At 46.4% G+C, this 15,383-nt stretch overlaps 1 protein-coding gene across 10 annotated transcripts in view; it reads left to right on the top strand.

Moving 5' to 3' along the window:
- LOC138238273 (cytosolic sulfotransferase 3-like) overlaps positions 1-15,383 on the top strand; it is a 271,472-nt gene that overhangs the window by 254,337 nt on the left and 1,752 nt on the right. For 7 of the 10 annotated variants that reach the window (XM_069188401.1, XM_069188406.1, XM_069188404.1 and 4 more), the window contains 6 exons: positions 8,782-8,919; positions 9,258-9,383; positions 9,467-9,567; positions 11,620-11,746; positions 13,254-13,351; positions 13,462-13,636. In XM_069188401.1, the coding sequence (XP_069044502.1) occupies positions 8,782-8,919; positions 9,258-9,383; positions 9,467-9,567; positions 11,620-11,746; positions 13,254-13,351; positions 13,462-13,636 (765 nt within the window). Of the gene's footprint in view, positions 1-2,884; positions 3,163-3,435; positions 3,444-8,781; positions 8,920-9,257; positions 9,384-9,466; positions 9,568-11,619; positions 11,747-13,253; positions 13,352-13,461; positions 13,637-15,383 lie in introns of those variants that run through there. The other 3 variants (XM_069188407.1, XM_069188411.1, XM_069188412.1) reach the window with 3 other exon arrangements.

The raw sequence follows: 15,383 nt of genomic DNA, 5'->3' as shown, positions 1-15,383 counted from the left end.
GTAAAAACATCTAAATATTAATGAAAAGTGAGATTTTATTTTAGGTACACACAATGTTTTGTTGGCTGCTCAAAATCATGCTGCTGGTATAGTACCACACACACCATAAGTACAAAACAGTATTTAAGCCCAAAAATAGCTTTCTAAAAAATCCAGATAACACAAAGTTGTAAAGCATTATCAGTGCCAATGTGAACTTCAGACATCTGTCAAAAAAGGTTTTGTCCGGCCTTAATCTGCTCTCCATTCCTGATCAGCAAGGTCAGCTATGAGTGTAAAGACTCAGGGGTTCACTGGGAGGTGTTTTTTTCCTTGATTCAACGTTGGTGCCCTTCTCTGGGTCAATGCTGAAGAAGCACCTTAAAAAGAGAATTTAATGACTGAATTTGTTGCTCACAAATAGACACTGATGGAAGGGTTAGTTCACCCAGAAATGAAAATTCTGTCATTTACTCACCCTCAAGTTGTTCCAAACCTGTATGAGTTTCTTTCTTCTGTTGAACATAAAAGACATTTCAAAGAATGTGGGTAACCAAACCGTTACTGGTGCCCATTGGAAAATGTCTGGTTACCCATATTTTTCAAAATATCTTCTTTTGTGTTCAGCAGAAGAGATTCATACAGGTTTGGAACCACTTGAGGGTGTTGTAACAGAAGGAATAAGGTTCTTGATCCCGAGATGAAGTAAAACAGATGAGTTTATTGCATGCAAGGAACAATAAAGCCGAAGTCTTGTTTCCCGCAAGAAACGACAAAACCGAAGTATTGTTCAACGTACTGGTACCAACTTTTGGGTTATATAGTGTCTTCTTCTCCGTTTCTGACGTCACTCGGTCTGATGGTAAAGAGGGGGTTCATGGTATTTGGCCAGTTTACGATGTTCTGGACAAATGGTCAGTTTAAGATTACACCCAGGGGGGTTCCTAGCTGGCATCTGCAATCCTTATCAGTTAACCCCCTTTCCTGCCATAAACCCCAGCTTGTGACTTAGAAGTCTAAACCCCCTACAGAAAGGATTAAATTCAAACCCCCGTCTTCACATCTTTCTTCAAGGGTGAGTAAATAATGACAGAATTTTCATTTTTGGGTGAACTATACCTTTAACCACAACAAACCTTTTGTGTACTCTTTAGAGAGTACCACTGTAAAGGAAGTCAATTATTAGTCAACTTTTATGGAAATCAGCATTGCAACATTCTTTAAAATATATCGTTTGTGATCTGCAGAAGTCAGTCAGAATGGATTTCGAATGTCACTATTTTCTCACCATCTAGTCAATGTTCCATTTTTGGGTGAACATCTAAACAATTTCTGTAACACTTTACAATAAGGTATCATTTGTTAACATTAGTTAACTACTTTAGTTAAAGAACAGACAGTGAGCCCATCTCTCAATAATAATAATACAGTGTGTGATCTCCTGTCCCAGCCTGAGGAACAGACAGTGAGCCTGTCTCTCAATAATAATAATACAGTGTGTGATCTCCTGTCCCAGCCTGAGGAACAGACAGTGAGCCTGTCTCTCAATAATAATAATACAGTGTGTGATCTCCTGTCCCAGCCTGAGGAACAGACAGTGAGCCTGTCTCTCAATAATAATAATACAGTGTGTGATCTCCTGTCCCAGCCTGAGGAACAGACAGTGAGCCTGTCTCTCAATAATAATAATACAGTGTGTGATCTCCTGTCCCAGCCTGAGGAACAGACAGTGAGCCCGTCTCTCAATAATAATAATAATACAGTGTGTGATCTCCTGTCCCAGCCTGAGGAACAGACAGTGAGCCTGTCTCTCGATAATAATAATACAGTGTGTGATCTCCTGTACCAGCCTGAGGAACAGACAGTGAGCCCGTCTCTCAATAATAATAATACAGTGTGTGACCTCCTGTCCCAGCCTGAGGAACAGTGAGCCTGTCTCTCAATAATAATAATACAGTGTGTGATCTCCTGTCCCAGCCTGAGGAACAGACAGTGAGCCTGTCTCTCAATAATAATAATAATAATAATAATAATAATAATAATAATAATAATAATAATAATAATACAGTGTGTGATCTCCTGTCCCAGCCTGAGGAACAGACAGTGAGCCTGTCTCTCAATAATAATAATACAGTGTGTGATCTCCTGTCCCAGCCTGAGGAACAGACAGTGAGCCTGTCTCTCAATAATAATAATACAGTGTGTGACCTCCTGTCACAGCCTGAGGAACAGACAGTGAGCCTGTCTCTCAATAATAATAATACAGTGTGTGATCTCCTGTCCCAGCCTGAGGAACAGACAGTGAGCCCGTCTCTCAATAATAATAATACAGTGTGTGATCTCCTGTCCCAGCCTGAGGAACAGACAGTGAGCCTGTCTCTCAATAATAATAATACAGTATGTGATCTCCTGTCACAGCCTGAGGAACAGTGAGTCCGTCTCCCAATAATGCTCCAGCCGCCTACAGTATATGTCAATATTTTATAATATGTCTTTGTTGTAAATGTCTGTAACATGTCTGTAGATTTTATTTTACTTCTATTTTTTGTTTTGTTCCATGTTAATTTTATTATTTTTTAATTGCTTTGGCAACACTGATTGTACCCATCGGTCATGCTAATAAAGCACCTTGAATTGAATTGAGAGGAGAGAGGGGAGAGAGGAGAGAGAGAGGAGAGAGAGAGGGGAGAGATGAGAGAGGGGAGAGAGAGAGAGGGGAGAGAGAGAGGGGAGAGAGAGGAGAGGAAGGAGAGAGCAGAGAGAGGGGAGAGAGAGGGAGGAGAGAGGAGAGAGAGGAGAGGAAGGAGAGAGGAGAGAGGGGGGAGAGAGAGGGGAGATAGAGGGGAGAGAGAGGGGAGAGAGAGAGGGGGGAGAGAGAGGGGAGAGAGTGGGGAGAGTGGGGAGAGAGAGGAGAGAGAGGGAGGAGAGAGGAGAGAGAGAGGGATGAGAGGGAGGAGAGAGGAGATAACTCTGAACTCTGTGAACCGCCTGGCAGTAAACCCCAGTGAGTCAGCGGTTCTCTCTCCTGCTCCGCAGCACACCTGCGGGACCCTGACCGGACCGGACCGGACCGCCACGCACACAGTACCGGGCTGGACAGCACAGTTCTGGACACAGCAGGCAGAGCACCCTCTCCAGAGAGCAGAGTTCAACTCCAGGCTGAGTTCGAGTGTGTGTCAGCGTGTAAGTGTGTGCGTGTGTGCGTGTGAGTGTGAGTGTGTGTGCGTGCGTGTGTGTGTGTGAGTCTGAGTGTGTGTCAGCGTGTGAGTGTGTGTGTGTGTGTGTGTGTCAGCGTGTGAGTGTGTGCGTGTGTGTGTGTGTGTCAGCGTGTGAGTGTGTGTGCGTGCGTGTGTGAAGTGTGAGTGTGAGTGTGTGTCAGCGTGTGAGTGTGTGTGTGTGAGTGTGTGTCAGCGTGTGAGTGTGTCAGCGTGTGAGTGTGTGTGAATGTGTGTGTGTGTCAGCGTGTGAGTGTGTGTGAATGTGTGTCAGCATGTGAGTGTGTGCGTGTGTGAGTGTGTCAGTTTGTCAGTGTGTGTGTGTTAGTGTGAGAGTGCATCAGTGTGTGTTTCAGTGTGTCAGTGTGTGTGTGTCAGCATGTGTGTGTGTGAGTGTGTGCAGACTGTTCTACTGTACTGGGACTGTAGCCCCTATTGTAACAGACTGTTGTACTGTACTGGGACTGTAGCTCCTATTGTAACAGACTGTCCTACTGTACTGGGACTGTAGCTCCTATTGTAACAGTACTGGTCTACTGTACTGGGACTGTAGCTCCTATTGTAACAGACTGGTCTACTGTACTGGGACTGTAGCTCCTATTGTAACAGGACTGGTCTACTGTACTGGGACTGTAGCTCCTATTGTAACAGACTGTTGTACTGTACTGGGACTGTAGCTCCTATTGTAACAGACTGGTCTACTGTACTGGGACTGTAGCTCCTATTGTAACAGGACTGGTCTACTGTACTGGGACTGTAGCTCCTACTGTAACAGGACTGGTCTACTGTACTGGGACTGTAGCTCCTATTGTAACAGGACTGTTCTCCTGTACTGGGACTGTAGCCCCTATTGTAACAGACTGTCCTACTGTACTGGGAATGTAGCTCCTATTGTAACAGACTGGTCTACTGTACTGGGACTGTAGCCCCTATTGTAACAGACTGTTGTACTGTACTGGGACTGTAGCTCCTATTGTAACAGACTGTTGTACTGTACTGGGACTGTAGCTCCTATTGTAACAGACTGGTCTACTGTACTGGGACTGTAGCTCCTATTGTAACAGACTGTTGTACTGTACTGGGACTGTAGCTCCTATTGTAACAGACTGTTGTACTGTACTGGGACTGTAGCTCCTATTGTAACAGGACTGGTCTACTGTACTGGGACTGTAGCTCCTATTGTAACAGGACTGGTCTACTGTACTGGGACTGTAGCTCCTATTGTAACAGACTGTTGTACTGTACTGGGACTGTAGCTCCTATTGTAACAGGACTGGTCTACTGTACTGGGACTGTAGCTCCTATTGTAACAGACTGGTCTACTGTACTGGGACTGTAGCTCCTACTGTAACAGACTGTTGTACTGTACTGGGACTGTAGCTCCTATTGTAACAGGACTGGTCTACTGTACTGGGACTGTAGCTCCTATTGTAACAGACTGTTGTACTGTACTGGGACTGTAGCTCCTATTGTAACAGGACTGGTCTACTGTACTGGGACTGTAGCTCTTATTGTAACAGACTGGTCTACTGTACTGGGACTGTAGCTCCTATTGTAACAGACTGTTGTACTGTACTGGGACTGTAGCTCCTATTGTAACAGACTGGTCTACTGTACTGGGACTGTAGATCCTATTGTAACAGGGCTGTTGTACTGTACTAGGACTGTAGCTCCTATTGTAACAGACTGTTGTACTGTACTGGGACTGTAGCTCCTATTGTAACAGACTGTTGTACTGTACTGGGACTGTAGCTCCTATTGTAACAGGACTGGTCTACTGTACTGGGACTGTAGCTCCTATTGTAACAGGACAGGTCTACTGGACTGGGACTGTAGCTCCTATTGTAACAGACTGTTGTACTGTACTGGGACTGTAGCTCCTATTGTAACAGGACTGTTGTACTGTACTGGGACTGTAGCTCCTATTGTAACAGACTGGTCTACTGTACTGGGACTGTAGCTCCTATTGTAACAGGACTGGTCTACTGTACTGGGACTGTAGCTCCTATTGTAACAGACTGTTGTACTGGACTGGGACTGTAGCTCCTATTGTAACAGACTGGTCTACTGTACTGGGACTGTAGCCCCTATTGTAACAGGACTGGTCTACTGTACTGGGACTGTAGCTCCTACTGTAACAGACTGTTGTACTGTACTGGGACTGTAGCTCCTATTGTAACAGGACTGGTCTACTGTACTGGGACTGTAGCTCCTATTGTAACAGACTGGTCTACTGTACTGGGACTGTAGCTCCTATTGTAACAGACTGTTGTACTGTACTGGGACTGTAGCTCCTATTGTAACAGGACTGGTCTACTGTACTGGGACTGTAGCTCCTATTGTAACAGACTGGTCTACTGTACTGGGACTGTAGCTCCTATTGTAACAGGACTGGTCTACTATACTGGGACTGTAGCTCCTATTGTAACAGGACTGGTCTACTGTACTGGGACTGCTGCTCCTATTGTAACAGACTGTTGTACTGGACTGGGACTGTAGCTCCTATTGTAACAGACTGTTCTACTGTACTGGGACTGTAGCTCCTATTGTAACAGACTGTTGTACTGTACTGGGACTGTAGCTCCTATTGTAACAGACTGGTCTACTGTACTGGGACTGTAGCTCCTATTGTAACAGGGCTGTTGTACTGGACTGGGACTGTAGCTCCTATTGTAACAGACTGTTGTACTGTACTGGGACTGTAGCTCCTATTGTAACAGACTGTTGTACTGTACTGGGACTGTAGCTCCTATTGTAACAGACTGGTCTACTGTACTGGGACTGTAGCTCCTATTGTAACAGGACTGGTCTACTGTACTGGGACTGTAGCTCCTATTGTAACAGACTGGTCTACTGTACTGGGACTGTAGCTCCTATTGTAACAGGACTGGTCTACTGTACTGGGACTGTAGCTCCTATTGTAACAGCACTGGTCTACTGTACTGGGACTGTAGCTCCTATTGTAACAGACTGGTCTACTGTACTGGGACTGTAGCTCCTATTGTAACAGACTGGTCTACTGTACTGGGACTGTAGCTCCTATTGTAACAGGACTGGTCTACTGTACTGGGACTGTAGCTCCTATTGTAACAGCACTGGTCTACTGTACTGGGACTGTAGCTCCTATTGTAACAGACTGGTCTACTGTACTGGGACTGTAGCTCCTATTGTAACAGACTGGTCTACTGTACTGGGACTGTAGCTCCTATTGTAACAGGACTGGTCTACTGTACTGGGACTGTAGCTCCTATTGTAACAGGACTGGTCTACTGTACTGGGACTGTAGCTCCTATTGTAACAGACTGTTGTACTGGACTGGGACTGTAGCTCCTACTGTAACAGACTGTTGTACTGTACTGGGACTGTAGCTCCTACTGTAACAGACTGTTGTACTGTACTGGGACTGTAGCTCCTATTGTAACAGACTGGTCTACTGTACTGGGACTGTAGCTCCTATTGTAACAGACTGGTCTACTGTACTGGGACTGTAGCTCCTATTGTAACAGGACTGGTCTACTGTACTGGGACTGTAGCTCCTATTGTAACAGACTGGTCTACTGTACTGGGACTGTAGCTCCTATTGTAACAGGACTGTTGTACTGTACTGGGACTGTAGCTCCTATTGTAACAGGACTGGTCTACTATACTGGGACTGTAGCTCCTATTGTAACAGGACTGGTCTACTGTACTGGGACTGCTGCTCCTATTGTAACAGACTGTTGTACTGTACTGGGACTGTAGCTCCTATTGTAACAGACTGGTCTACTGTACTGGGACTGTAGCTCCTATTGTAACAGGACTGTTGTACTGTAATGGGACTGTAACTCCTATTGTAACAGTACTGGTCTACTGTACTGGGACTGTAGCTCCTATTGTAACAGGACTGGTCTACTGTACTGGGACTGTAGCTCCTATTGTAACAGAATGTTGTACTGTACTGGGACTGTAGCTCCTATTGTAACAGACTGGTCTACTGTACTGGGACTGTAGCTCCTATTGTAACAGACTGTTGTACTGTACTGGGACTGTAGCTCCTATTGTAACAGACTGGTCTACTGTACTGGGACTGTAGCTCCTATTGTAACAGACTGTTGTACTGTACTGGGACTGTAGCTCCTATTGTAACAGACTGTTCTCCTGTACTGGGACTGTAGCTCCTATTGTAACAGGACTGTTGTACTGTACTGGGACTGTAGCTCCTATTGTAACAGACTGTTGTACTCTACTGGGACTGTAGCTCCTATTGTAACAGACTGGTCTACTGTACTGGGACTGTAGCTCCTATTGTAACAGACTGGTCTACTGTACTGGGACTGTAGCCCCTATTGTAACAGACTGTCCTACTGTACTGGGACTGTAGCTCCTATTGTAACAGGACTGGTCTACTGTACTGGGACTGTAGCTCCTATTGTAACAGACTGTTGTACTGGACTGGGACTGTAGCTCCTATTGTAACAGACTGGTCTACTGTACTGGGACTGTAGCTCCTATTGTAACAGGACTGTTCTACTGTACTGGGACTGTAGCTCCTATTGTAACAGGACTGGTCTACTGTACTGGGACTGTAGCTCCTATTGTAACAGACTGTTGTACTGTACTGGGACTGTAGCTCCTATTGTAACAGGACTGGTCTACTGTACTGGGACTGTAGCTCCTATTGTAACAGACTGTTGTACTGTACTGGGACTGTAGCTCCTATTGTAACAGGACTGGTCTACTGTACTGGGACTGTAGCTCCTATTGTAACAGACTGTTGTACTGTACTGGGACTGTAGCTCCTATTGTAACAGGACTGGTCTACTGTACTGGGACTGTAGCTCCTATTGTAACAGACTGTTGTACTGTACTGGGACTGTAGCTCCTATTGTAACAGGACTGGTCTACTGTACTGGGACTGTAGCTCCTATTGTAACAGACTGTTGTACTGTACTGGGACTGTAGCTCCTATTGTAACAGACTGTTGTACTGTACTGGGACTGTAGCTCCTATTGTAACAGGACTGGTCTACTGTACTGGGACTGTAGCTCCTATTGTAACAGACTGTTGTACTGTACTGGGACTGTAGCTCCTATTGTAACAGACTGTTGTACTGTACTGGGACTGTAGCTCCTATTGTAACAGACTGTTGTACTGTACTGGGACTGTAGCTCCTATTGTAACAGGACTGGTCTACTGTACTGGGACTGTAGCTCCTATTGTAACAGACTGTTGTACTGTACTGGGACTGTAGCTCCTATTGTAACAGACTGGTCTACTGTACTGGGACTGTAGCTCCTATTGTAACAGAACTGTTGTGCTGTACTGGGACTGTAGCTAAAATTTATCAGTGTTGTAAACTTATTTTACGATACGGTTATATATTAACTACTCTCTGTCTCTCTCTTAATGCAGTGTTAATGTACTGGAGTATCTCTCTCTCTCTCTCTCTCTCTCTCTCTCTCTCTCTCAATTCAATTCAATTCAATTCAAGGTGCTTTATTAGCATGACCGATGGGTACAATCAGTGTTGCCAAAGCAAATAAAAATAATAAAATTAACATAGAAGATGTTAATTTTCTCTCTCTCTCTCTCTCTCTCTCTCTCTCAGTGATGGAGGTGAAGCGCCCAGAGCTCACTGAATTTCGGGGGGTCTGTATGTCCCACTACTTCACTGACAACTTTGACAATGTGGAGAAGTTCCAGGCCAGACCAGATGACATCCTGATCGTCACATACCCTAAAGCTGGTGAGTCTGTATGAACCCCTCTCTCTCAGTGCAGTGTTAATGTACTGGAGTGTCCAGTCAGTGTGTCTGTATTAACCCCTCTCTCTCAGTGCAGTGTTAATGTACTGGAGTGTCCAGTCAGTGTGTCTGTATTAACCCCTCTCTCTCTCAGTGCAGTGTTAATGTACTGGAGTGTCCAGTCAGTGTGTGTGTATTAACCCCTCTCTCTCTCTCAGTGCAGTGTTAATGTACTGGAGTGTCCAGTCAGTGTGTGTGTATGAACCCCTCTCTCTCTCAGTGCAGTGTTAATGTACTGGAGTGTCCAGTCAGTGTGTGTGTATTAACCCCTCTCTCTCCAGGCACTACCTGGATCTCTCACATCCTGGAGCTGATCTATTTTGGGAAGAGCCCGGAGGTCTTGCCCTCCCTCCCCATTTACGAGTGCGTGCCCTTCCTGGAGTTGTCCGCCCCTGGGTTAGCGACAGGTGAGCCGCCGCCCCCTGCTGGCCGGAGGAGGGAGTGGCGAGTCTGGCTGGCGCCTCTCACTGTGGAGCCCTGTGTGTCCCAGGTGTGGAGCTGGCGGAGAAGATGAGCTCGCGCCCCCGGCTGATCAAGACCCACCTGCCCCTGCAGCTGGTGCCCCCTTCCTTCTGGGAGCAGAACTGCAGGGTGAGGCAGCAGGCTGTGTGTGCGTACTGTGTGTGTGGAGAGTGTGTACAGTGTGTACAGAGTGTGTGTGTGTGGAGAGTTTGTGTAGTGTGTGCACTGTGTGTGTGGAGAGTGTGTGTGTGTACAGTGTGTTGAGTGTGTGTAGAGTTTGTGTAGTGTGTGCAGTGTGTACAGAGTGTATACTGTGTGTGTACAGTGTGTTGAGTGTGTGTAGAGTTTGTGTAGTGTGTGCACTGTGTGTACAGTGTGTACTGTGTGTGTGTACAGTGTGTGTAGAGCTTGTGTGTACAGTGAGTGTGTTCATTGTGTTCTTATGAATAGGGTCTCTACAGGTGATGTGTGTTCAGTGTGTTGAGTGTCTTCTCTCTCTCTACAGGTGATGTGTGTGTGTCCGGTGTGTACAGGGTGTGTTGAGTGTCTTCTCTCTCTCTACAGGTGATGTGTGTGTGTTCAGTGTGTACAGGGTGTGTTGAGTGTCTTCTCTCTCTCTACAGGTGATGTGTGTGTGTTCAGTGTGTACAGGGTGTGTTGAGTGTCTTCTCTCTCTCTACAGGTGATGTGTGTGTGTTCAGTGTGTACAGGGTGTGTTGAGTGTCTTCTCTCTCTCTACAGGTGATGTGTGTGTACAGGGTGTGTTGAGTGTCTTCTCTCTCTCTACAGGTGATGTGTGTGTGTCCAGTGTGTACAGGGTGTGTTGAGTGTCTTCTCTCTCTCTACAGGTGATGTGTGTGTTCAGTGTGTACAGTGTGTGTTGAGTGTCTTCTCTCTCTCTACAGGTGATGTGTGTGTTCAGTGTGTACAGGGTGTGTTGAGTGTCTTCTCTCTACAGGTGATGTGTGTGTGTTCAGTGTGTACAGGGTGTGTTGAGTGTCTTCTCTCTCTCTACAGGTGATGTGTGTGTACAGGGTGTGTTGAGTGTCTTCTCTCTCTCTACAGGTGATGTGTGTGTGTTCAGTGTGCACAGGGTGTGTTGAGTGTCTTCTCTCTCTCTACAGGTGATGTGTGTGTGTCCAGTGTGTACAGGGTGTGTTGAGTGTCTTCTCTCTCTCTACAGGTGATGTGTGTGTTCAGTGTGTACAGTGTGTGTTGAGTGTCTTCTCTCTCTCTGCAGGTGATGTGTGTGTTCAGTGTGTACAGGGTGTGTTGAGTGTCTTCTCTCTACAGGTGATGTGTGTGTGTTCAGTGTGTACAGGGTGTGTTGAGTGTCTTCTCTCTCTCTACAGGTGATGTGTGTGTACAGGGTGTGTTGAGTGTCTTCTCTCTCTCTACAGGTGATGTGTGTGTGTTCAGTGTGCACAGGGTGTGTTGAGTGTCTTCTCTCTCTCTACAGGTGATGTGTGTGTGTCCAGTGTGTACAGTGTGTGTTGAGTGTCTTCTCTCTCTCTACAGGTGATGTGTGTGTTCAGTGTGTACAGGGTGTGTTGAGTGTCTTCTCTCTACAGGTGATGTGTATGTGTTCAGTGTGTACAGGGTGTGTTGAGTGTCTTCTCTCTCTCTACAGGTGATGTGTGTGTACAGGGTGTGTTGAGTGTCTTCTCTCTCTCTGCAGGTGATGTGTGTGTTCAGTGTGTACAGTGTGTGTTGAGTGTCTTCTCTTTCTCTACAGGTGATGTGTGTGTTCAGTGTGTACAGGGTGTGTTTAGTGTCTTCTCTCTCTCTACAGGTGATGAGTGTGTGTCCAGTGTGTACAGGGTGTGTTGAGTGTCTTCTCTCTCTCTACAGGTGATGAGTGTGTGTACAGGGTGTGTTGAATGTCTTCTCTCTCTCTACAGGTGATGAGTGTGTGTCCAGTGTGTACAGGGTGTGTTGAGTGTCTTCTCTCTCTCTACAGGTGATGTGTGTCCAGTGTGTACTGTGTGTGTTGAGTGTCTTCTCTCTCTCTACAGGTGATGTGTGTTCAGTGTGTACAGGGTGTGTTGAGTGTCTTCTCTCTCTCTACAGGTGATGTGTGTTCAGTGTGTACAGGGTGTGTTGAGTGTCTTCTCTCTCTCTACAGGTGATGAGTGTGTGTCCAGTGTGTACAGGGTGTGTTGAGTGTCTTCTCTCTCTCAGGTGATCTATGTGGCTCGGAATCCGAAGGACAACGTCGTCTCTTTTTTCCACTTCGACAGGATGAATTTCGTGGACCCAGAGCCTGGAGACTGGAACAGCTATCTGGAGAGATTCTGCCAGGGAAAGAGTGAGACTGTTCACACCTCACCCCTCTCTCTCAGTGCAGTGTCAATGTACTGGAGTGTCCAGTCAGTGTGTCTGTATTAACCCCTCTCTCTCTCAGTGCAGTGTTAATGTACTGGAGTGTCCAGTCAGTGTGTCTGTATTAACCCCTCTCTCTCTCGGTGCAGTGTTACTGTACTGGAGTGTCCAGTCAGTGTGTCTGTATTAACCCCTCTCTCTCAGTGCAGTGTTAATGTACTGGAGTGTCCAGTCAGTGTGTCTGTATTAACCCCTCTCTCTCTCAGTGCAGTGTTAATGTACTGGAGTGTCCAGTCAGTGTGTGTGTATTAACCCCTCTCTCTCTCAGTGCAGTGTTAATGTACTGGAGTGTCCAGTCAGTGTGTCTGTATTAACCCCTCTCTCTCAGTGCAGTGTTAATGTACTGGAGTGTCCAGTCAGTGTGTCTGTATTAACCCCTCTCTCTCTCAGTGCAGTGTTAATGTACTGGAGTGTCCAGTCAGTGTGTGTGTATGAACCCCTCTCTCTCTCTCTCTCTCTCTCTCAGTGTGTGTGTATTAACCCCTCTCTCTCAGAGTGTGTGTATTAACCCCTCTCTCTCTCTCAGGGTGTCTGTATTAACCCCTCTCTCTCAATTCAATTCAAGGTGCTTTATTAGCATGACCGATGGGTACAATCAGTGTTGCCAAAGCAAATAAAAATAATAAAATTAACATAGAACAAAACAAAAAATAGAAGTAAAATAAAATCTACAGACATGTTACAGACATTTACAACAAAGACATATTATATAATATTGACATATACTGTAGGCGGCTGGAGCATTATTGGGAGACAGACTCACTGTTCCTCAGGCTGTGACAGGAGATCACATACTGGGCTGCCAGATCAACTGAGTTCCCTCCTCCCTCTCCCAGTAGGATTGGGACCTGTTGTGGTTTTGGCAGGTGTGGGAACTCTGGGATTAGATTTCTGAACTTTGGGAAGAATGTTTCTCTAATCCCAGAGTATCTGTCACAGTGCAGTAGGAAGTGCACCTCTGTCTCTATTTCTCCCTGCTGGCAGTGGGAGCACAGCCTGTCCTCTCTGGGCAGCCAGGTCTGCCTGTGTCGCCCAGTTTCTATGGCCAGGTTGTGGTCACTGAGCCTGTACTTCGTCAGGGTCTGTTTCTGTTTGTTATTTTTTATTTTGGTCAAACATTCAGCTAGTGTGTATTGTCTGTTTAAGGTTCTGTAGCATTCCAGTTTATGTTGTGTTTGTGTGTGTGTGTCCCAGTGTGTGAGATATTGCTGTTTGATCTGTGCTGTGATGTGGTTGAGTCTGGGTTGTGGTGCTCTAGCAGTGCTGTCCTGAGGCTGGTTAGTGTTGGTGTGGCTCAGGTCGGTGAGCCTCAGGACCAGCTGGCTCAGGGGGCTCTGTTTTGGGCTCAGCTATTGGCTCAGCAGGGCTTTGTGGTGGTAGGTTAACCCCTCTCTCTCTCTCTCAGTGTGTGTATTAACCCCTCTCTCTCTCAGTGGTGTTTGGCTCCTGGTACGATCATGTCACAGGATGGTGGGAGCGCAGACAGACTCATCCCCAGCTGCTCTACCTGTTCTATGAGGACATGAAGGAGGTGAGGCTGCAGTTCCCCAGACTGACACCGGGTGGCGCTGTGTGCTATGGGTTTGTTCCTGCAGTCAGCAGGATCGTGCTGACAGTCTGCTGCTGTGTCTCGTGTCCCAGGACCTGCCCCGCGAGCTGGACAGGCTGTGTGACTTCCTGGGAGTGGCGCTGGGAGAGGCGGAGAGGGACAGGGTGCTCCGCGCCACAGGGTTCGAGGCCATGAAGAACAACAGGCTCACGAACTACTCCACCTTCGACATGATGAAGCACGACATCTCCCCGTTCATGAGGAAGGGTGAGCAGAGAAGGACAGAGGAGAGACAGACAGGGGGGGAGAGACAGGGAGAGAGACAGGAGGAGAGAGAGAGAGAGAGAGAGCAACAGAGGAGAGACTGAGAGACAGGGGGAGAGAGAGACAGAAGAGAGGAAGAAGGATAGAGTATAGGCTCTCTCTGAGTCTATTCACACTGCATTATTATTATTGAGAGACAGGCTCACTGTCTGTTCCTCAGGCTGGGACAGGAGATAACACACTGTATTATTATTGAGAGACAGGCTCACTGTCTGTTCCTCAGGCTGGGACAGGAGATCACACACTGTATTAATAAACATTAACATTATTGAGAGACAGGCACACTGTCTGTTCCTCAGGCTGGGACAGGAGATCACACACAGTATTATTATTATTGAGAGACAGGCTCACTGACTGTTCCTCAGGCTGGGACACGAGATCACACACTGTATTATTATTATTATTATTGAGAGACAGGCTCACTGTCTGTTCCTCAGGCTGGGACAGGAGATTACACACTGTATTATTATTATTGAGAGACGGGCTCACTGTCTGTTCCTCAGGCTGGGACAGGAGATCACACACTGTATTATTATTATTGAGAGACAGGCTCACTGTCTTTTCCTCAGCCTGGGACAGGAGATCACACACTGTATTAATAAACATTAACATTATTGAGAGACAGGCACACTGTCTGTTCCTCAGGCTGGGACAGGAGATCACACACAGTATTATTATTGAGAGACAGGCTCACTGTCTGTTCCTCAGGCTGGGACAGGAGATCACACACTGTATTATTATTATTATTGAGAGACAGGCTCACTGTCTGTTCCTCAGGCTGGGACAGGAGATTACACACTGTATTATTATTATTGAGAGACAGGATCGCTGTCTGTTCCTCAGGCTGGGACAGGAGATCACACACTGTATTATTATTATCGAGAGACAGGCTCACTGTCTGTTCCTCAGGCTGGGACAGGAGATCACACACTGTATTATTATTATCGAGAGACAGGCTCACTGTCTGTTCCTCAGGCTGGGACAGGAGATCACACACTGTATTATTATTATTGAGAGACAGGCTCACTGTCTGTTCCTCAGGCTGGGACAGGAGATCACACACTATATTATTATTATTGAGAGACGGGCTCACTGTTCCTCAGGCTGGGACAGGAGATCACACACTGTATTATTATTATTGAGAGACGGGCTCACTGTCTGTTCCTCAGGCTGGGACAGGAGATCACACACTGTATTATTATTATTGAGAGACAGGCTCACAGTCTGTTCCTCAGGCTGGGACAGGAGATCACACACTGTATTATTATTATTGAGAGACGGGCTCACTGACTGTTCCTCAGGCTGGGACACGAGATCACACACTGTATTATTATTATTATTATTGAGAGACAGGCTCACTGTCTGTTCCTCAGGCTGGGACAGGAGATTACACACTGTATTATTATTATTGAGAGACAGGATCGCTGTCTGTTCCTCAGGCTGGGACAGGAGATCACACACTGTATTATTATTATTGAGAGACAGGCTCACTGTCTGTTCCTCAGGCTGGGACAGGAGATAACACACTGTATTATTATTGAGAGACAGGCTCACTGTCTGTTCCTCAGGCTGGGACAGGAGATCACACACTGTATTAATAAACATTAACATTATTGAGAGACAGGCACACTGTCTGTTCCTCAGGCTGGGACAGGAGATCACACACAGTATTATTATTATTGAGAGACAG

This window comes from Lepisosteus oculatus, chromosome 4, assembly GCF_040954835.1.
Source record: "Lepisosteus oculatus isolate fLepOcu1 chromosome 4, fLepOcu1.hap2, whole genome shotgun sequence".
In the NCBI taxonomy this organism is placed as follows: domain Eukaryota; kingdom Metazoa; phylum Chordata; class Actinopteri; order Semionotiformes; family Lepisosteidae; genus Lepisosteus; species Lepisosteus oculatus.
This window is presented reverse-complemented; position numbering and strand designations above follow the sequence as displayed.